At 43.3% G+C, this 19073-nt stretch overlaps 1 protein-coding gene across 1 annotated transcript in view; it reads left to right on the top strand.

The window, feature by feature from the left end:
• The window catches only part of T265_10559 (hypothetical protein), a gene marked incomplete at both ends in the record, with an annotated part of 113832 nt that overhangs the window by 92358 nt on the left and 2401 nt on the right, over positions 1-19073 (top strand). Inside the window, 4 exons of the mRNA XM_009176961.1 lie at positions 4060-4329; positions 7267-7363; positions 10335-10545; positions 17952-18539. Of these exons, the coding sequence (XP_009175225.1) occupies positions 4060-4329; positions 7267-7363; positions 10335-10545; positions 17952-18539 (1166 nt within the window). The remainder of the gene's footprint in view (positions 1-4059; positions 4330-7266; positions 7364-10334; positions 10546-17951; positions 18540-19073) is intronic.

Consider the following 19073-nt stretch of genomic DNA (forward strand, 5'->3'; position numbering starts at 1 on the left):
GGAAAGCCTCACTTCATGTTTAAGCAAATGAGTTCGAGCCCAAGTCTTATGCTGTAGTTTGACGCGTTCGAAAAATTTGTACCATCTCCGTTCTTCAAGCGATTTCGGAATCAGCATAGTCTGTCTGGAGGTGCTTCGAAATCTCAGGAAATACTGGAATAGCAAATTCATTCGCTTTCAAAGCTTCTTCAACTGGCTAAATATGGAGCGAAGCGACGACACTAGGGGGTAAAATTGCACCGCGAATGGCCAGAAAAGTTACCCATTAATTAGATGGCATGTGCTTGTTGGGGCAGGTCAAAGGTGCTTGCTTTACGTCCGAAGTAAACCAAGGTCTTTGACAAACAGTTTGCGTGCGCGGAGCCTAGGTTTAGACAGCCGGATAGCAACAGTCTCATCTGCCGTTAACGCACGTCTGATCTGTCCAGGGTAGCGACCTGAAATGTGCTAAATCGATTTGAACTCTTGATTGATGTTCATCCGGTGATAAGACTGGACCAACTGAGTTAGGGCGGTGGTGGTCAGGAAATGCTTGTGAACAGTTTAGGTAGGCATCCAGTCACCTTCACAGAACAGCTCGCTCGACAGAAACACCACTGTTTGAGTGGATTCGCAGACAAAGTAGTGCTTATACAACAGAAGGAGGTGCATCGATTGGAAAGCTTAGACGACTGATTGAAGCGATATTCGAGCGCTTCAATAACATCCATGTCCACAAAGGTATTGGCAACAAATCTACCATGAGCTGGGGCAAGCCGTGAAGCAATTAAACGGGGAATGAATACAGTTATGCTGCCAAAGTCTTGACACTGAGTTGCTCAATCTAGATTTTTTACCCACTGGCTAAAATGACCATCACCATTCCTCGTACTGTCTGGTGACAAATAAAGACAAATAATTACGGTCGGTCCGATCTTCTATTACCCTTGGTGTTTACACAATCGAAGTAGTATCCGTTCTATTTAAGTCGTACTTTTACCGGAAAATAACTGACTGTTGGGGTGAGGCTGAGAAAATACTTACGCCGACTAAAGGAACAAAGTTAAGCAAGACAGTTTGCGCCTCCATTGCTCTAGAGCCGTTTGAAAGTGTTCTTGAATCGGGGTAACCAAGATTCGCACTGGTGTGCCTATTGACAGTCTCGCTCCACGGTCAGCACTCTACGTCTGTCGTACATTCGCTACGCAGGTGCTTTTCTTAACGTTGATACAGAATGGTTACTAGAGCTTTTTACCGATACAGGCAACGAACAGAGCCTGAACACTTCATCTAGAGATTAACCCATTAACTGTTGATCAGCTTGAGTGCCCCGTTCAAACTCTTGGGACCGACCGACAGAGTTTTCCTGGTGTCATTTTTCTCCCCTTTTTCGCCCTGAGAGTAAGGGGCATGCCCACTCATGATCCAATCTTTTGGTTCGAATATGCCGATCGGGTGCAACTATCATTTGTCTGAAACACGCCTGAATTTACAATCTGTATTAAACAAACTTGTGAGCTAATCAGAGGAACATGTCCTCCTTCATGGTTTTGAAATACAAAGGTGTCTTTGACGAAATGCGCTCATTTATCAGCTAACTTAGTGTTAATGAAAGGCTCAAATGAATCCCAGATGAATCTATCCCTTATGAAATTCTCCTTCAATTGAATGTGCTGCACAAAGGCCGCTTTATTTTTCCGTTGGTGTGATGTTCAAGATATCGCAAAATATTTGCAAGTGGGTGTAGTTCGCCGATTGCATATAGTTTGGTGTTGGAGTGAAACATAAGGTTGATGAAAACTCGGGGCCTGCACCAACCTGCTGAGCCCCATGATTGGCAAAATCGGTCGCGGACTGCCGGAAGTTTTTCCACCAAAGACGTCGTCTTTTCCCATACCTCCGCTCCACGGTACAATTAATTCTACAGCTATCCTTGTTCTAGGTCTCTTTCTCCCAAGGTGTGATCTAGGTGTGATCCCACCAAGTAACCCTGGTATCCAAGCTCTCTTTAGTAGAGTTTGACGTCTGGTCCTTTGTACCGAGTCTGACAGCGCTTCCTTAGTTTTGTTGTCACTAGTATCACCCCTTGTTACATTCTAGCGACACTTAGAAAAAGACCGCTGCTTTATACTCAGGCAGCTGAGACACCTCTCAAGGCTCAGTGGAATATTCAGAGATGTCCTGCCATCTGTCTAGGGAACACTGTACTGTACTCACTGTAGTAACTTTCTTCTCGTTGTAGACACCGAGTGTGGTGTGAGATCTCTGATATTTCCATACTGTTCTGCTGTACTAGGCACAGATAATACATACAAGATATGTTCGAAACCTACTTGTGACGTGTTCTAAACACAAAGGAAACGTTAGCACAAGCTCTAGCTAAAAGGCTGTTTCAAAGTAAAGGTAATTGAAGGAGAAATAAGAGGAAATAACTGGGCTGAAAATCCCTTTGGACGACAGTGGACAATCCATCCACCTCACTCTCACAGAGAATCCTAATTAGGATGGTTCATAAGTGAATCGCGCAGTAGACAGCGACCATCCAGTTAACTCTGAAGAACCGGACTCACTGCAAATTGGCTTGGATAACCGCACCGAAAGTCTTTATTAATTATGTCATTAACAGACACAACGAATGTGGTTATAAAAACTACAGTACCGAACTTTTGACCAGATGGATCGTACTGATTACCGGTGGCGACCGCACTATAACCGATGGACGACTACGGTGCGGTACACCAGCCAACAGTAACACTAGCAGGCAGCGTACCGTGCATGTCTTGCATTGTTTCCGGGCAAGTAATTTATCACTTGTTTCTAATTCTGTTGTTATTCTTGAGGAAGACTGCGGTTGACAAACCGGAACGTCGGGATACAACGTTAATCTCTTCTCAAGTTTTTCCGCAGGAAAAACGTGTACACGGTGCACAAGCTGTTTGAACACACCTTAACTACCGACAGGTCGGAAAGCATTTGCAAACAATGTAACACCTGCCCCAATTTCATTCAAAGAACTTTCTTGATACCTTTTAACCTATTCAACGTTCACAAAATGAAGTCACCTCTACCTCATAAAAAAATCGCTCAGCTGTAACACCCGCCCGGTGCCCAGCTGTCATGCCACCCGAAGGAAGCACAGCGGCTGAGATACTGTCAGGTTGCCCAAGCCTAGACAGGGAAAGTCGGGAGGTAGGGGTTGGGTTCGAACCACCGATCTTCCGGTCAGTAAATTCGCGCTCGAACCTTTTGAGCTATCTCGCCCTCTACATCATATACTTATTCCAAGTACAAACTGTCACCCGCCAGAAATTCCATTTACACAAATTACTCGAACTCTGATTTAACCCGTCTAGAATTTGGTCCCACTTTCCTCAACAACGCCTTTGCCTCCTCGCTGCTAGTTTAAGACGTACATTACTGAATATTTTGCGTGTCTGATTGGACTCCAGCAAATATAGAATTATCATATCATTTTTATACAGTTCCATTGTAGATGTGTACACAGAGTAGAGTGAATTACGTTCGGTTGTCTTGCGTGGAGTCATCCAACTGCTGTTGCCACAATCATATCCAGTTTCCGTATTACTCAAAGTATTGTTGCCACGATGGAGAGGATTAGTGTAAAAGCGAATTTTGTGAATAGTGAAAGGACATGTCAGCACCATCTGAAGGCACAGAACCCATCGATCATAAAGTGCTGTGTACAATTTTTCAGGCTTTTGTTAAGGATGAAGTGAGAACCTGTTCCTAATTAGACCAGACGCTCCTGGATTTCTTTTCGGCTAAAGTACACATATCAATTTTTTGGGATCTTCGATTTTTGGATCTTTGACCGCAGTACCGAAGATGAGTGCTTGAACTAAGTCCATTTAAGGATTTTTCTATCTAATTGGGGTCTGATTTACAGGATTAGTGCCTGGAATCTCTGTCAGCATTTTCCCATAATCATCGGGGAAGCCCCATATGCATGTCCAACACGTGGTTGCTGTGTTTGAGTCAGCATACCCTTTAGTAGGATTTTCAGTAAATTGCATTATTCCAATCCAGCCGTACTTTTTTCGCTTCTTTCTTATCGTCTAGTTGTGCCACTGGCGAATCCTGGCAAGAGGTGATGCTCGGCTGCACCGATGGTCAGGAGTGCGTGAACAAATCTCAATCTGGCTGTGGTAGCGCGATCTCCTACGCCTACTTTGTTTCCTTCAATTTTTTGTGCTCTTTTCTCATGCTCAACCTGTTCGTAGCTGTCATTATGGACAATTTTGACTACCTCACCAGAGATTCATCTATCCTTGGCTCACACCATTTAGACGAGTTCATACGTGTTTGGGCAGAGTATGACCCACAAGCCACGTAAGTTTCGGCACACAATCGGTATTTTACGATAAACGCATCTTTTGCGAGATATTTCAGGCAGGTTAGTATACAGGCATTATTTTTGGCTGCGTATCGAAATAACACCGTCCGATATTTCGTCAGAAAATCTCGTTGATTTAATTAGAAAGATTTACTGCTCTGTACTTCCCTAATGCCCCCTTTCGTTAACATCAAAAAATGCCCAATGGGAGATTCCACATAGTATTTACGTGTCCTTAACAGTCCTTTGAAACGAAATCTCAGGAGTTCCTGGTCAAAATATTGAACGCCATGTGATGTGTAATATGGAATTTTTTAGAGACAAAGCAACTTAGTGGGATAATATGTTGTAATCTGACATTTCACTTCCCGTGGCGAACCTTTTTCAAGGATTTTTACAATCAATTGAGGACGAGTCAAATGCAGCGTCATTTGGATCCACTGGTTTGTCTTCTGATTGGTGTGTTCCTGTGATCAGTTGCGACCAGTGTTTGTGGGTGTGTTAGCTCTGTGTGCGTGTACGCGTGATTGTGTGTGCCTCTGTTTGCTGCTGTCCTGATGCGTCATTGTTGAGGACCCGGTTGGACAAGTGGCCACCATGCAAGTTCAGGCTAGATAGGATTCTGGCATCATCGCCACGGTTGATGCAGCTCCATTGTGTGCTGATCTTTAGGGCCTCAGCGCACGTCCATTGCTCGTGTGACTTGAATTCTGACTGCAGTATACGTGCACCATCAAAGTTGATCTAATGGCTCGACTCAACTGCGTGGAGTGCAATAGCTGAGTCACGCGCAAGTTGTTCAAATCTATTGGGTTTCTTGGATGAAAACTCGCTTGGTGTTGGGGCTCGGTGATTCGCACGTGGAGTTGCCAGGCTGTCTGGCCTATGTATTTGGTCGGACATTCTGCACAGGGAATTTGGTAGACGCCGTTTGTGGAGTATCTTATTTCGATAGGGGCCTTAGCTTTTACAAGGCGTCGTTGTAAGGTGCTGTCAATTCGGAACAACCTTTTAATATCATATTCCCGAATTATCTTTCAAATGTCGGCTCTGTGTGCGTGTACGCGTGATTGTGTGTGCCTCTGTTTGCTGCTGTCCTGATGCGTCATTGTTGAGACCCCGGTTGGACAAGTGGCCACCATGCAAGTTCAGGCTAGATAGGATTCTGGCATCATCGCCACGGTTGATGCAGCTCCATTGTGTGCTGATCTTTAGGGCCTCAGCGCACGTCCATTGCTCGTGTGACTTGAATTCTGACTGCAGTATACGTGCACCATCAAAGTTGATCTAATGGCTCGACTCAACTGCGTGGAGTGCAATAGCTGAGTCACGCGCAAGTTGTTCAAATCTATTGGGTTTCTTGGATGAAAACTCGCTTGGTGTTGGGGCTCGGTGATTCGCACGTGGAGTTGCCAGGCTGTCTGGCCTATGTATTTGGTCGGACATTCTGCACAGGGAATTTGGTAGACGCCGTTTGTGGAGTATCTTATTTCGATAGGGGCCTTAGCTTTTACAAGGCGTCGTTGTAAGGTGCTGTCAATTCGGAACAACCTTTTAATATCATATTCCCGAATTATCTTTCAAATGTCGTCTGAAGTGCCATTTCTAAAGGGTATTCCCACGGTGACCGTCGTGTGTTCAGTCTTCCTATCTCACCATGCCAGGTAGCGTTCTCCCCATGAGGCTCATTGACCAATAACCTCTTTGTAACCACCTACAAACCGAGTGTTCACAACTCACTACAACTCCCCGTATATCGTTGTACTTGTACAGGCGAAGTAGGGCTATCAGGGGAATCAAAAGACTTCCTTGATGACAACATTTGATGTTTTAGAGAAGGAACTAATAGAAACAGTTTCGGATAAGTTTGCGAAAATGTCAGTTTTCGTCGCGTATTTTGAGCAGCCATTTTCTAGTCCGACCAAAACAAAAGTTTCATTGACAGATACTCTCATTGGCACACGATTTTGACAACAGGCTCAACTGAATCCAGCTGAAGCCAGTCGCAGGTTGTGGGAGAGTTTTTAGCAACTTTATGAGTAGTGTGCCAAGCTCAGAGTTCCACTCACTCAGCACTGTTTCCTATTTGTGATGTGGTAATTAAGTGGTAAATCCAGCTTCTAAAATTCTCCCAATCTGAGACACTAAGAGAAGATGATTTTTGTACCATAGATCTAAGTTTGAGTTTGCATTGAAACAAAAGCCAGGAAATGGAGGTAAATAGCAGAATGTAGCAAAAACAATTCTGAAGAATGTGAACACATTGACTACTGAGGCACTGCGTGCTGTCAACCTATTTGCCGCCTCGTTCCGGTTTGTCTACACTACAACTGAGTGACAACGGTCACTATGTCTGTATCTTGGACCCCATATCTACCAAACCGAGATAAATTTAGGATGACTAGCCGTTTTCGCGGCGGTATCCACCATTTGCAATCAACACGTGACTACCTTAGTAACGGAAGTCATTGTCATTGGGAAAAATTTAGTTTGGCAACCACAAACTGTTTCCCATAGATATATACGATTTGTTTCACTGAAGATAATTCCTCGTCAGGCACACTGTTTCCTCCTACAATGGCTAGGTTCCCAAGTCCCGAATCGATCGGACTGAAAAATGATATTGTTTTCTCAAGAAACGGTGGAACTGGAACACAAATGGCCTGTAAAATTACGACCAACTATTTGCCCATACAAACTAGAGATCAGTTATCTGAGGAAGTGATAACGGATGAATTTTATATCAACCAGAGTCTGACTACTCTTTCATAATTTCTCAGACGACATGTAGAAGCAAACTCCTTGGGCTCAGCGTTTTTTCACCAACTGCCTCGGCATACTTCTCTCTGAAAATAAATAGTCTTGACTCTTAAATTCTTCCACATACTGTAGTAATTCTGTCACCTGATCGTTTGGGCTTCATGTTTTCTCAGTGGAAGAATCCATCATACGGATATGTACGAAATGTTGCGTAAACTAGAGCCCCCCGTCGGATTTGGACAGAATTGCCCCTATCGCCTCGCCTATCGAGTAAGTCGGATGATCTTAGTTTTTCCTCTTGACCTTATCTACCAATCCTTTTTCAAGGACAATAAACAGCTTTGTCAGAAGCATTCAATTATTGTAAAGAGGTCACTCGTAGAAGTCCGGTTGTAGGCTAGCATGTTTATAGGTTCAGTTCACTCCTCTGTGCTCGGGTGGAAAACTAATGGATGATAAATAATGTGACCTATCCACAACAAATATGTGACATTCAAGAAATGTTTCATCTGGATAAGGTGCTCTGAGAACCGTCAATATACTTGGTTTATTCATCTTCACCTTCCACTGGGTAGCCAATACATACACAAGATGAAATTCATTGAAAAGACCCATTGTCCCATATGTAGTACAGTACAGAGTAGCAGAATTTCGGCTGCACCATCATTTCAGTTTTAGTGATCAGATTGGGTCCTACTGCATATAACTCTATTCCCTCAATTCCACTTCCACGGCTGACGCCGTTACTCCACTGAGGTTGTTTTTTCAACGGATTGATTTCAACGGGAGCCATTTTCAAGTTAACTAAATCTGAGTTTCCTTGCCCGCAGTAGACCGAGAAATGTTCGGTTTGATTTCGCTTTCCTGTATTACGTATTAGCATTCGTTTGGAGATAGTTGTACTAAATATTGGGATTCTTTGCAGGCGTGCACATTTAGGAGAAATTTGTGGAATGAAAGCGATCCGTGATTTTCAGTTACCTACACACCCATCAATCTTTTCAGAAAAAATACACTCAAAATTACATAGCAGTAGTGAGTAGAGCGTGCAATGCCTAAACATATCCCGCAAAAGTGCAATATTAAATTGCGTACAACTCACCTTTCTTGGAAGGGTATGCCTACTGTTACTATGTTTGTGAGATCGCTGGAGATGTAGGATGGAAGAAGATTGGCTCTGAGTGAAGCCCAAACTGAACTTGCCGCACAAATACCGCCTGACATTTCAGTTGGTATCATACTGCAGATATCGCAGTATACTTGCTTGGAGGAAACTATTCGCATCCAGTTGTTAGAAAATACCATAAATGAGCTACCCAGCTTGGATGCAATTGAGTCTCTCGTTAAAAACTTATGAGGGTGCAAATCGGTGTACTTCATGAATGTCGCCAAATTGCGTTCAGGTGGAACAAGAGGTTGGCGAAAACTCGGAGACTGCGCCTACTAGATGAGCCATAGGAAGGACGAAACCGATGGCGTGATGCGGTGATTAGGCTTTCCACTGAAGATATTTCCTATCGTGAAAGTTTTTTTAACCAGGATCAACTCGATCCCAAGCCTATGAAAATGTGTCATCAATTAGTTTTACCTGATCTTGTTACGCAATGAAATGTTGTTGAGTTTCTGTAATTCGTGGCGAATACTTTGAGCTACATACTTTTTTGTTCATAACATATCATTAGTTTGGTCGTTGACTTGCTGATTGAACTGGACAGCTTGATTGCAGACCCTCGCTATTGTTTTGGAGTGACAACGTCAGTGCGTCCTTAAAGGCAGGGACTTAATGGTTTTTTAGACAGTTATGCAGACAATGTAGAAGCATTTCTATCCTATGGCTGTCGGGAACATGGCCATTGAACCTTGATTGGACCTTCGTTTCCGCGCTGGTGCAGGGTGGCCAGACCTTGAATCTTGCTCATAGACTGATCAAATTCTCGTTGAAATTTGCACTACTTGCCACAAAAACGCTCATTTGCCGCGCAGCACAGTTGTGCAAATCTATGTTGGTAGCAGGATTGGAAGAAATCAGATCAAATGCCTGACTGAATGGCTTATTCAGTCTTGTCGAATCACATATGTACTTTGAAAGTACAATCACACCAAAGCGTGGTTCTGATTACCACAGCTTTTCTCGTCACAGCCATGTAGGTGGAATTGGTCGCTAAGTATGAGTGACTTCGAGGAATGGATCTGACAGTGTTCCGTGTTGACTGGCTCCGTCAAAGTGAACACGGCCTTGCAGAGCAGGGACAGGTTAGCTGACAGATGATTAGTGCATTCAACGTTTTGACCTGGGCATCCAACCCATGCTCTTCGACGCATCAAGAGCTTAAATGCATAATTGGTAAGCTGGGTTCGAGTGGCCGACTGAAGCGCAAAACAAACTCGGTTTGGTGTGTCCAAGGGATAACTGTTTTGAATTACAAGTTGGCTGGCATCACAGACCTAAGGAACTCCTCATGGGAGGGATCAAGCAATGTACGGCCGAGGATTGGTTGAGATCTCTTTTGAAAAGATATCCGCTGGACCAGTTTTTATACAACAGTTCATATGTATTTTGCTCTTTTCAAAATCCAAAGGTCCTTTTGTCCCCCAACTTTTTCGGGTAAAGGGTTCCAACGGATTTCCTATGATCTGACGACTGTATCTGTCATAGTGGGGCAGCTTAATAGATAATGGCTTTGATTTCGAAGTTGACTAGTTAGTATATCTTAACCTCCAGGAAACGAAACTCGAAATATGCAAGCTATGAGTGATGTTCAGCTGGAAATTACACAGCGGATCGCAACCTAAGTTCGAATGGAGACAGGTATCATCCCACCGAAAATGTGACCAGATGTATTTAGAGTGAATAAACTACATTCCGATTTTTAAGGACTCCTTGTTAACACTTAAATAAGGTATTCGATAAATGTTACCTCTCTTCTTTGTTCGTTTTATTTGAAACTGTGTTTTTGTTTTCAAGATCTGTTCACAAAAGTTGTGCATGATTATCTCATAGTAACTGACCTAGGATGCCAAAACGGTTTGTTCGAACTAATCCTCAGTCGAACCTAGTAGTCAATACCTTGCTCCTTAGGCGTTAACAAGAGCAGTCCAGTACCTACAAATGCTAGAGATGGTAACAATTATCGCTGAACATCCCGTCAACTGGCCAAAGTTCCTAGCGTTGTCTAAACCATTCAAACGGTGATCTAAAAAGTTTAACACTGTTGTCTCCGAAAACCCGTTTCCGCGTCAGAAATTGATCCGAATGAATATGCCGGTGGACAGCTTGGGGACGGTTCATTTCACCACAACTTTATTTGCCTTGGTCCGAGAAGCGCTTGGGATCAAAATGGCACCCGTCGAACTGATGGACGTGAAGGATATGGAGCTGCGTGAGACAATACGGACCCTGTGGCCAGTACAGGCCAAACGAAAGCTGGATCTGTTGATGCCTCAAGACTCAGGTAGGTTGAAATCCAACAGATTTTTTTCTAGCAGTTTTACAGTGTTGGTGTTTTAAAGTACAAGATGTGCAGTGTGATGGCGTCCGTTGAATTGGTCTCACGACAACGGACGATTTCACAGTGTTCCCTGTACTTGACCAGTCAAGGAAACAGGTGGCGCTGTCGTTGATAATCTCTCTTTCATAAATGTCATTTTGAACAAATCCTTACGATATCGCCTGTTCAGAAACGCCGGGAATTGCTCTTTTGGAGGGAATTCTTAGAAGTAAACTATGTCCCATGGTTGCGGATTTTAGGTACGGTACATGGTGGAACAGGGCCTATAAAGACTGGTGTTCACAAACCCTGTCGCTAAAACAGCCGATTCAAACAAACAAACATCCTTGTACCATGCTCCGTAGATTTTCCAAAGAAAATATAAGCGGATTTTCATTGTATTTTTGACTCTCACACTACAAAACAATTGGGCGAAAATAATGGTTGTTTCCATACCTAAAAGGAATACTCTCAGATGTAACAACTCTTGAGACAGACGGCTCTTTTTAGTCTCCTGATGCTGATATCTCAATTTACGACCTTTTAATGGCCTACCACAGTCGAAACTATATTTGATCGGTCTCCTCAGCTAGTTTATCTAGACTGAAACAGCTAAATTCTATCTAGATGCAGGATTCAAAAGAATTGTACGCGGCTTTTCATGAGTATCACCAAAGTAGCTAGAGCTGTTTGCTCCCTTTCCATCAACAGATGAATGTAATTGCCATTCCTCCTAACGTTGATGATTGTGAAAAATGAGAACTGTCAAAAAGGTATGTGAAAAACAGCTCGATACGACTCCTCAAAGGAAAAAGATGGACATTTCGTAGCGCTATACTTTTCTGTCCGTCTGTCCTGTCTCAGGACAGTTAAAAATCTGTCACTCTATCCACCAAACCGTTTTCAGGTGACTTGCATTTACCAGTTTATAGCTTGCTTTTAGCGACGTAGTAAGTACCTTACTTAAGCTTTGAAAACTACTACACGTGACTTATGGTCATGAGAATTATTCGGTCGAATTGCGAGCAGCTGGACCTGGAGGAAGTGACATACCGATTTTTGTGGTGTAGGTGGATGAATAAAGAAAAACTAGGAGCCCCTGGAGCATCAAAACTTCAAATGGGACCAACATTATTTAAACATAGCAATCTATGTTGAACTAAATTTTGTTACCAACTCACTGCGTCTCTGAATACCTTCTGGAAATTCCTATCTCCCTCTGACCTTACTTTGAATGTTTTTAACCACCTGACTCATTTCGTTCCACATTTATGGAGTAAGGACATGAGTGGTTTTGGGAATCTTTCCTGTGTTTGTCAAGCGCCATCCTGATGGACTAAGCTAGCTTAAGTTCTTCTCGGTTCATTGCGCTCAGATTTCAAAAGCCTCTGATCAGTAGCTTGTAATTAGCGTGGCACCAAGCGATTCCGGAGTAGCCAGTATGACACTTCCAAGTGAAACTTGTTTGCATTTGTTATCATCCAAGGATTTCCAACTTGGGCGACTAACGATCCACCGGCTGGACAGAAAAAAACAGTCAAAAGCCTGGACGTGATAGTCTGATGTTAATACTGAGGAGGATCTTACTACATTAATTACTAAGTTAGTCATTCTGAGGAAACCACCTTCGTTCATACCGTAACAGTCCTTTGACTGAAGTGCTTTCTCGTAGAAACAACATTTTTTGTGGTTTGGTTCCCCCCTCCCCATGAGAGCCAGGAAGTCTCTTTCTCCGTTTTAAGAACCTCATTCCTTCAAGGATGCATTCATTCTCCGCCTGTCTTCTCTTGTGAGATTCCTCTCATAAGCGTAGTATACTGTCCGAAAAATAATGACTGAGGAGAGATGCTCCCAAAAACGATCCCAATAAAGTTCATCCGCAGAGGTCTACGAGGGAGAAGAAACATATCAGTCTTTTGTCCTTCTATCTACTGTGTTTCCACTAGAATGCACATACACTCATCTCACGGTGGGGAAGATTTACGCGGGTCTACTCATCTTGGAGAACTGGCAGCTGAATCGAGCAAACGCTCATAAGGGTAGTGGTACGATTCCGGTGAGTAACGATTTTTATGTTGCAGGTGCTTATCCATTACACGGTGGTAAACCCTTCCATGTCTATTAACGTCCACCAAAGGGTCTCTTCTACTCAGGTTAGATTCATCAACTTCTCTTGTCCAGTAAGCCACTGCATCTCAATGAAGAAGTCATTCGTGACCGTAAACAGTAAAATCAATCGTGCCAGAGGTCAAGCTATGTGAATAGATTTATTTGAGGTGAATGTCAACCACATCAGCATCTTAGCCATCACATTTTATCGCGTGCTTCTGGGCGGTGGTGTTCAACAGCTTTGGAACAAAGGTTTCAGGCACAGACAGAATGCCCTCTGCTCACTTCTGGTGCTGAATGTTTTCGAGCTGGTTTTGTTGATAAATCTGGGCTCGTCACAGAAAGCTTGTTAAAACAGTTCTCTGCGAAAAACGAACTCCCCGATAGAGACCAACCTTACGCACCTTCCGACATCCGTGCAACAGCAAAGTGGCAATTCAACTCTTTCGATTTTCATTCCGTTCAAAGCCAATGGAAGGATAACGTGGATGACAAAGCTATACGGAATTCTCTTATCTTTAAGGCTTGCAATCAAACTGCATTGCAGTAATGCAGAATTTATGTAAATTGGCTATTCGACCAATGGTGTCACAACTCAGATCTAGGTTCGGTGTTTTTGGGTACGTGATTTCGATGGGTTTCGAGCGAATGAATGACATACGTAAACAAATATTTAACTAAGTGACTAACTGTGGAAGGGTTTTTAACATGACCAGACACCAGACAAATACAACAAAAGAAAAACAATATAAATATAACTGACTGGAATTGTTCTCACACGATGGCATTTTGTAGACGAAGTAGTGCACCATATATATATATATGTATATTTATATATATATATATATCCTACCTAAAACCGGAAAACTGATAATCAGATTTGCTTAATGTCCGTACATCATAACAGTATGTGTTGTATGGAAATGCAGATATGGGCAAGCTTATTGATTACGTGGACGGTCACGTGATATAAACACAAAATAATTATTAATAGAAAGCATTTCGCACTACTCGCGATGTAGATGCTGCTTGTGTATGTCGCTTTAAGTTTATGAAGATGAATACTGTCTATTAATTTATTTATTGCTGTGTTTCACTCTCCTTCCCCCCTTTAGAAGCCAAAACTGGAAGCATGTCTTACCCGGATACTCGGACACGAGTAAGTTCATTTGAACTCTGCATTGACTCCAGAGTCATAACTATCACAGTGACCTTGTACTCGGACAGCCCCCATAGATGCCTACTGCGTGTTCTAATAAGCACCTTTGTCTGACATCCTGGTTGCTTACTTCGTTAGCGTGGGACGGTAATTGCAATCAGCCTGGTGACAACGTTGGATTGGAAATGCTGGGGAACATTTGATGGTTTTTCAGCAAAAGATGAACTGATCGGGCTCAGTGGATGGCTATGTCCTTCGCATGAATGTAGGAGGCCTACCCTTCCCTTTTCACTTGTTTCCTAGGGCTTTATTCCCTCAGATTTGCACAGCACCAATATATATTACTGGTGTATCGCTGTCAATGATGAGGAGAATGTTATCCGGAGAAAAAACCTTTTCTGGGTCATTCGCAAAACGGACTCACCTAAACGAGCTAATTTTATGACTTGGCAACCAGCAAAAAGAGACACTCTGTGGTATATATGAGTAGAGTGTCAGGGATAAGTCGTCAGCGGCTGTCCGGCATAAGACCTAACACCTTAAATTCGTAGCTGTTCCGAAACGTGTCACCATAAAAGTAGTTTCCAGCCTAAAAGAAATGGTTTGGCTTTGCATACTTAGCCTTCAGATGGTGTGTGTATAATTTTAAAGCCCTCGACTGCTGTTCTCCCTCCGGTTTTATTCTCCTGGGTCTACATAGATTACAGAGTGTTCAGATGTCGGCTCACAATGCTGACCGCATATGGTGTAAAGTGGACTCCATAGCTAATTGTGAAAGGTGCCAACCTACTACCTAAACCTGTGTCAAAATTACGTGTAACAAAGCGGAACGATGGTACCATGTAAGTTGCAGTGATGTAAATCTTCAAACGCGCGAGCTTAAATATTGGATGTAAGGTAGTCGGCTTGAGAGACACTTACTCAGAGGTCAGACTCACGGCACTTCCGCAAGTCGGTGCATCAGGGTTCAGATTATTCGGTGTCGGGAAGAACAGTTCATCGTCAGTTCACTGTGAACGAACTGTCTCGAAATGCAAGTCAGAGTTAATGGTTCATCTGTTGAGAAATCTTCATTGCATTGTTTATTACTCTCTATGCTTTGATGGGTCCTCAGGTCTTGAGAACTGGTCACTCAGTAAGTCAGTTACCACTAGGTCAACCAATGTGAACTGATCAGTAGTGTTCCACCCCTTCTAAGTGCTAGTTAATCCAAACTGCTAATAAGCCACTCGCAGCTGAAGGTGGGGTATCCAACACCTGCTTGGGAGGTCGAAAATTCTAATGTATCGCGAGATTTTTTGGACGCGCTGTGCTAAAACAATTGTAAGATGCCCAATGCACCAGCGACAGTTGACTTCACCTGCGACATGAAGTTCGGACCCGAAAATCTGTTCTCTCAAGTAACGTTCAAGGAATTCATCATGTTCTGTTTAGTGCACAAACAAACAGGCTTTTGAGGCATCCGAAAGCTAATTCACAGAACTAATCGACTCGTGGCAGTGGCAAGATAGCAGTTTGTGTAAGTCTGGTCCCGAGTACGTCACAATGCTTAAGCCGTTTTACTGACTTCAAAACGGGTCAACTGTTCTTATATTATGGGACTTACTGACTAACTTAAAACGCACAAGAAAAGTAAACACCAACTGCTTTGGTCATCTTTGGCCTGACATTAACGTGTATCAAATTTCAACACTGTCGAGCGCATTACCTTCTCCAAACGCAGACTTCATTTTTTCTCGAAATTATGTCCCTTCAGCCCTTTTCTAGCTACCGGTCGTTCTTCCAATGTTGGTCTTGAGAGGTTACGCACGGGAAGTCACAGTGAGCGAAGAGGATCTTCAATATTCCCAGGAGACTCGGTATGTTCTGTTGATAGCACTTTCTTGCAAGGAAAAGGTAACATCCCACATTCAAAGCCGATGTGCATGTCTTTGGCCGTTCTTGGGACTTTCAGACGATTTGCATACTTCACCACCTCTCATGTTCCGTTTTCACGATGTGTTCTCAAAATACTCCGTACGAAAAACATTATGGTTCGCATGCATCGGCGCTCAGGGATCCTTTTTAAAATTTGAATTTTCCCCGTTGAATTGAAAACTGGAAAAACGACAACAAAAAATAATGTTCCAATTATCTGTTTTTACCCAGCGAAAATGTGACCGTTGTCAAATAGCATTTGCCCAAGCAGTGATTCTATATTCCCATGTATACCAGCAGGAGTAATTTTACTCGTACAGTTTTCGAGAGCGAATGTCATTTTAGAGAAACTAGACAAGGCAACCGAACGCACCAACGTTTTAGGCGTAGATGCGTTTAGATTGCAACGTTCCAATACCCCACCGCTTTTGGTTGCATAATCGCTGCCCGGCAGTATAGACTGGTCAGGTCAAATTTCATGCTAGCCGACACAGGACACTAACCTCCATATATACCGCCTAAATCATCAACAAATGGAAGCGCCACTGTGGTATCGAGGTTTTCTCCGGTAGACCCCCTAAAAATAATTACATCGTTTGGTAGATGAAACAAACCTTCATCCATAATGCATTACTCATAAGGTTGGTGGAACTTCGTCTACAGCCGACGACCGGTTCCGCCCTTCTTGGGGCTCATCAGGTAGGCGCATTCTCCGAGTTTTCGTTAATCTTATATTCTACTTGAAAATACACTTGAAATACACTCATTTGAAAACTAATTTAGTTTTGCGAGAGACTCACCTAGAACCTAGCTGAATCCCCCGTTTGTGATATTTTCGGGCACCTGAATGTGCTACAACAGGCCGCTTCATCTTTCAGTTGCCTGGATACATCACAAACGAGAGATTTAACAGGGTTTCAGGTGAGTTTCTCGCAAAACTAAATGAGTTTGCAAATGAGTGTATTTCGCTAAACCTTCATCCACTTCTGTCGCCCGTGTTTCCTCAGCGGAATAGTCAGTGTCAAATTATACATCGTTACTTCTGTTGCAACCTTGAGCTTTTGTACTAGTGCCCGTAATTGAGGATGTGAGAGCTTGCTGGGTATGAGGGATGCTACATCCATACTAACTACTTGTGACCGTATAAGTACTCAATAGTCCCTGAGAACGGTTTTATTATCGCTATTCATGAATCTCACAAGGGAAAGCAATCAAGCGTGCGGAGCGAAGTAGACATCCTTAAACATGACAATCGCGCAACCCTCTTTCGCACATATTGACGGATCTTCAAGGTATACTTTTACGCTAGGATCCCTACCCTAAGACTCTGTCTGATATTTCGGAGTAAGATGAGTTGGAGTAGCCTATGGGATAACGTTTAAAATACTGGGTCAGCTATCCTGGAATACGGTATGGCAGCTATTATGTGATGATCCCTCTGCAAGACTAAGAGTTCCACGGAAAATGTCTGGCTTCTGCATACCGCTTTTCGAAAGGATTTTTAAAATAATCTAATACAGACCTCCTCGTAGCGATTCACACCAGACGCGTCAGCTCACGATTCTTCAACTGCCTCGACATGCATGCAAGTTAGCTTTCCAAGTAGACGGTATTTTGGAATGGTGTTACCAAACTCCTCCGCAGTGCAAGTAGTGATGTTGTGCCTTTCCCGCCATCTGCGATCCGTTGACCCACACAAATAGGTTGAAGGCAGAGCTGGCCTTTTTGAATATCCTGTGACCATATCCCATTGAGGCACTCTTCGGCTAGCCAAGCATTGATCATTGCAAAGACAGTAATTGTCTCACCGCCCCGATTCCGAAAGAGTTGGATTTTGAACGCCAACCAGAAGCGATAGCAGCGTGTGCTTAGCTTCTCAACCCTGAACAGAACTTGAATAAATACCATGCTGTGCTTCTGGTATCCAAATTGCTGCTGTTTTCCACCAGCAATATATGAGAACTACAGATTTTCGATTAACTTTTGGCACTTTACTTTATGAGTCCATTTGATTCACCACTAGATCGTGTCGGCCATGTTCGCCTGTCTCAGTTCTTGTCCGTTTTGCCCTTCCGAATTGCCGGAGCCCGTGGTACAACTCCGTTATACTACTTTTCGCTTGCCAGTAGCCCACTTTTACTCAAAATACATTCCATCCCATCTCCAACCTAGCTACGTGTCCCAGATGACCGAGCAGAAACAATGAGCTTGGTTCTGAATCTCGAGAAGAACCTTCCTTGCCACCCTGTTGATCAGATTGCTCATGCCATGCCATCACAGGCCAAGTCCCTCGCAGTAAAACAGGGTAGACCGCAAATAGTAATTTCCCCCGCGGACACACCCCTCTCTACTTCTGCCGAACCCAAGGAAAAACAATATCAGGATTCGGATTCAATATCAGTGACCTCAACAGAATACCTACAAATGGCCATGGGCAGTAGAACAAGTCCAGAACATGAGCAGAGTGAATCAGATCAAGTCTATTCGAACCTGGGTCCACCAAACAGGTTACCAACGGGTAAGCCCAAACTAACATTCTACGCCCAACCACCGGAGACGGAATCGATGGATGGCGGGGATTCACAGGACTGGGATCAGGAACAGGAACAGCGAGTTTTGAATTTGGAGAACGGTCGAGGACAGTCTGTACTGCAGCGACGAATTAATTACGTCCAGCGATGCGAATCACCGCTAGATTTTGCCTCTGCTGTCCACACGCTAGTCGGACAAGTGAACATGTTGGCTGAAAAAAGTCGTGTGGACAAATACCTGCGTAAGTAGCAAACATGATTTCACTTCAAAGGGTTCTTAAGATGACTTTGCAACCTTTCATATTTTTCAGGTATAAGTTGGTGAATCCGACCGAGATGGTTTGGACGAATCCAGTTATTCGTGAAATCAGACAGCTCGCTCCCATTTGCGTAGCAGTGGTGAATAGTCCACTTGCGTCCCCTTCTTTTTTTGAGGGAGAGGGTAGTTTATAAAGGGCTAGCAATGCTTTTACGACAACCCGTTAGTTTTTATGCGTCTGTGTCTCAACTTAACTCTGAGTTCTCAAATTTGAAATTTATCCACCAAAGCCCGGGTGATTACCGATCAAATTTGCGATTGAACGGAAAAACCCGTCGGAAAATCTGTCGACACTTAACGATGATGCAAAATACTGTTGTACCAAACCGACTGAAAAACGCTTGTGATTAAGTGACATGGAAAACACTTCCACGCAGTATAAATTAAGCTACCTCGTTGAACTTTTATAAAATTTGATGGGGTAGACATGTCATGGGACGAGTTATATATATATATA

The sequence above is a fragment of the Opisthorchis viverrini genome (genome assembly GCF_000715545.1).
Source record: "Opisthorchis viverrini unplaced genomic scaffold opera_v5_384, whole genome shotgun sequence".
In the NCBI taxonomy this organism is placed as follows: domain Eukaryota; kingdom Metazoa; phylum Platyhelminthes; class Trematoda; order Opisthorchiida; family Opisthorchiidae; genus Opisthorchis; species Opisthorchis viverrini.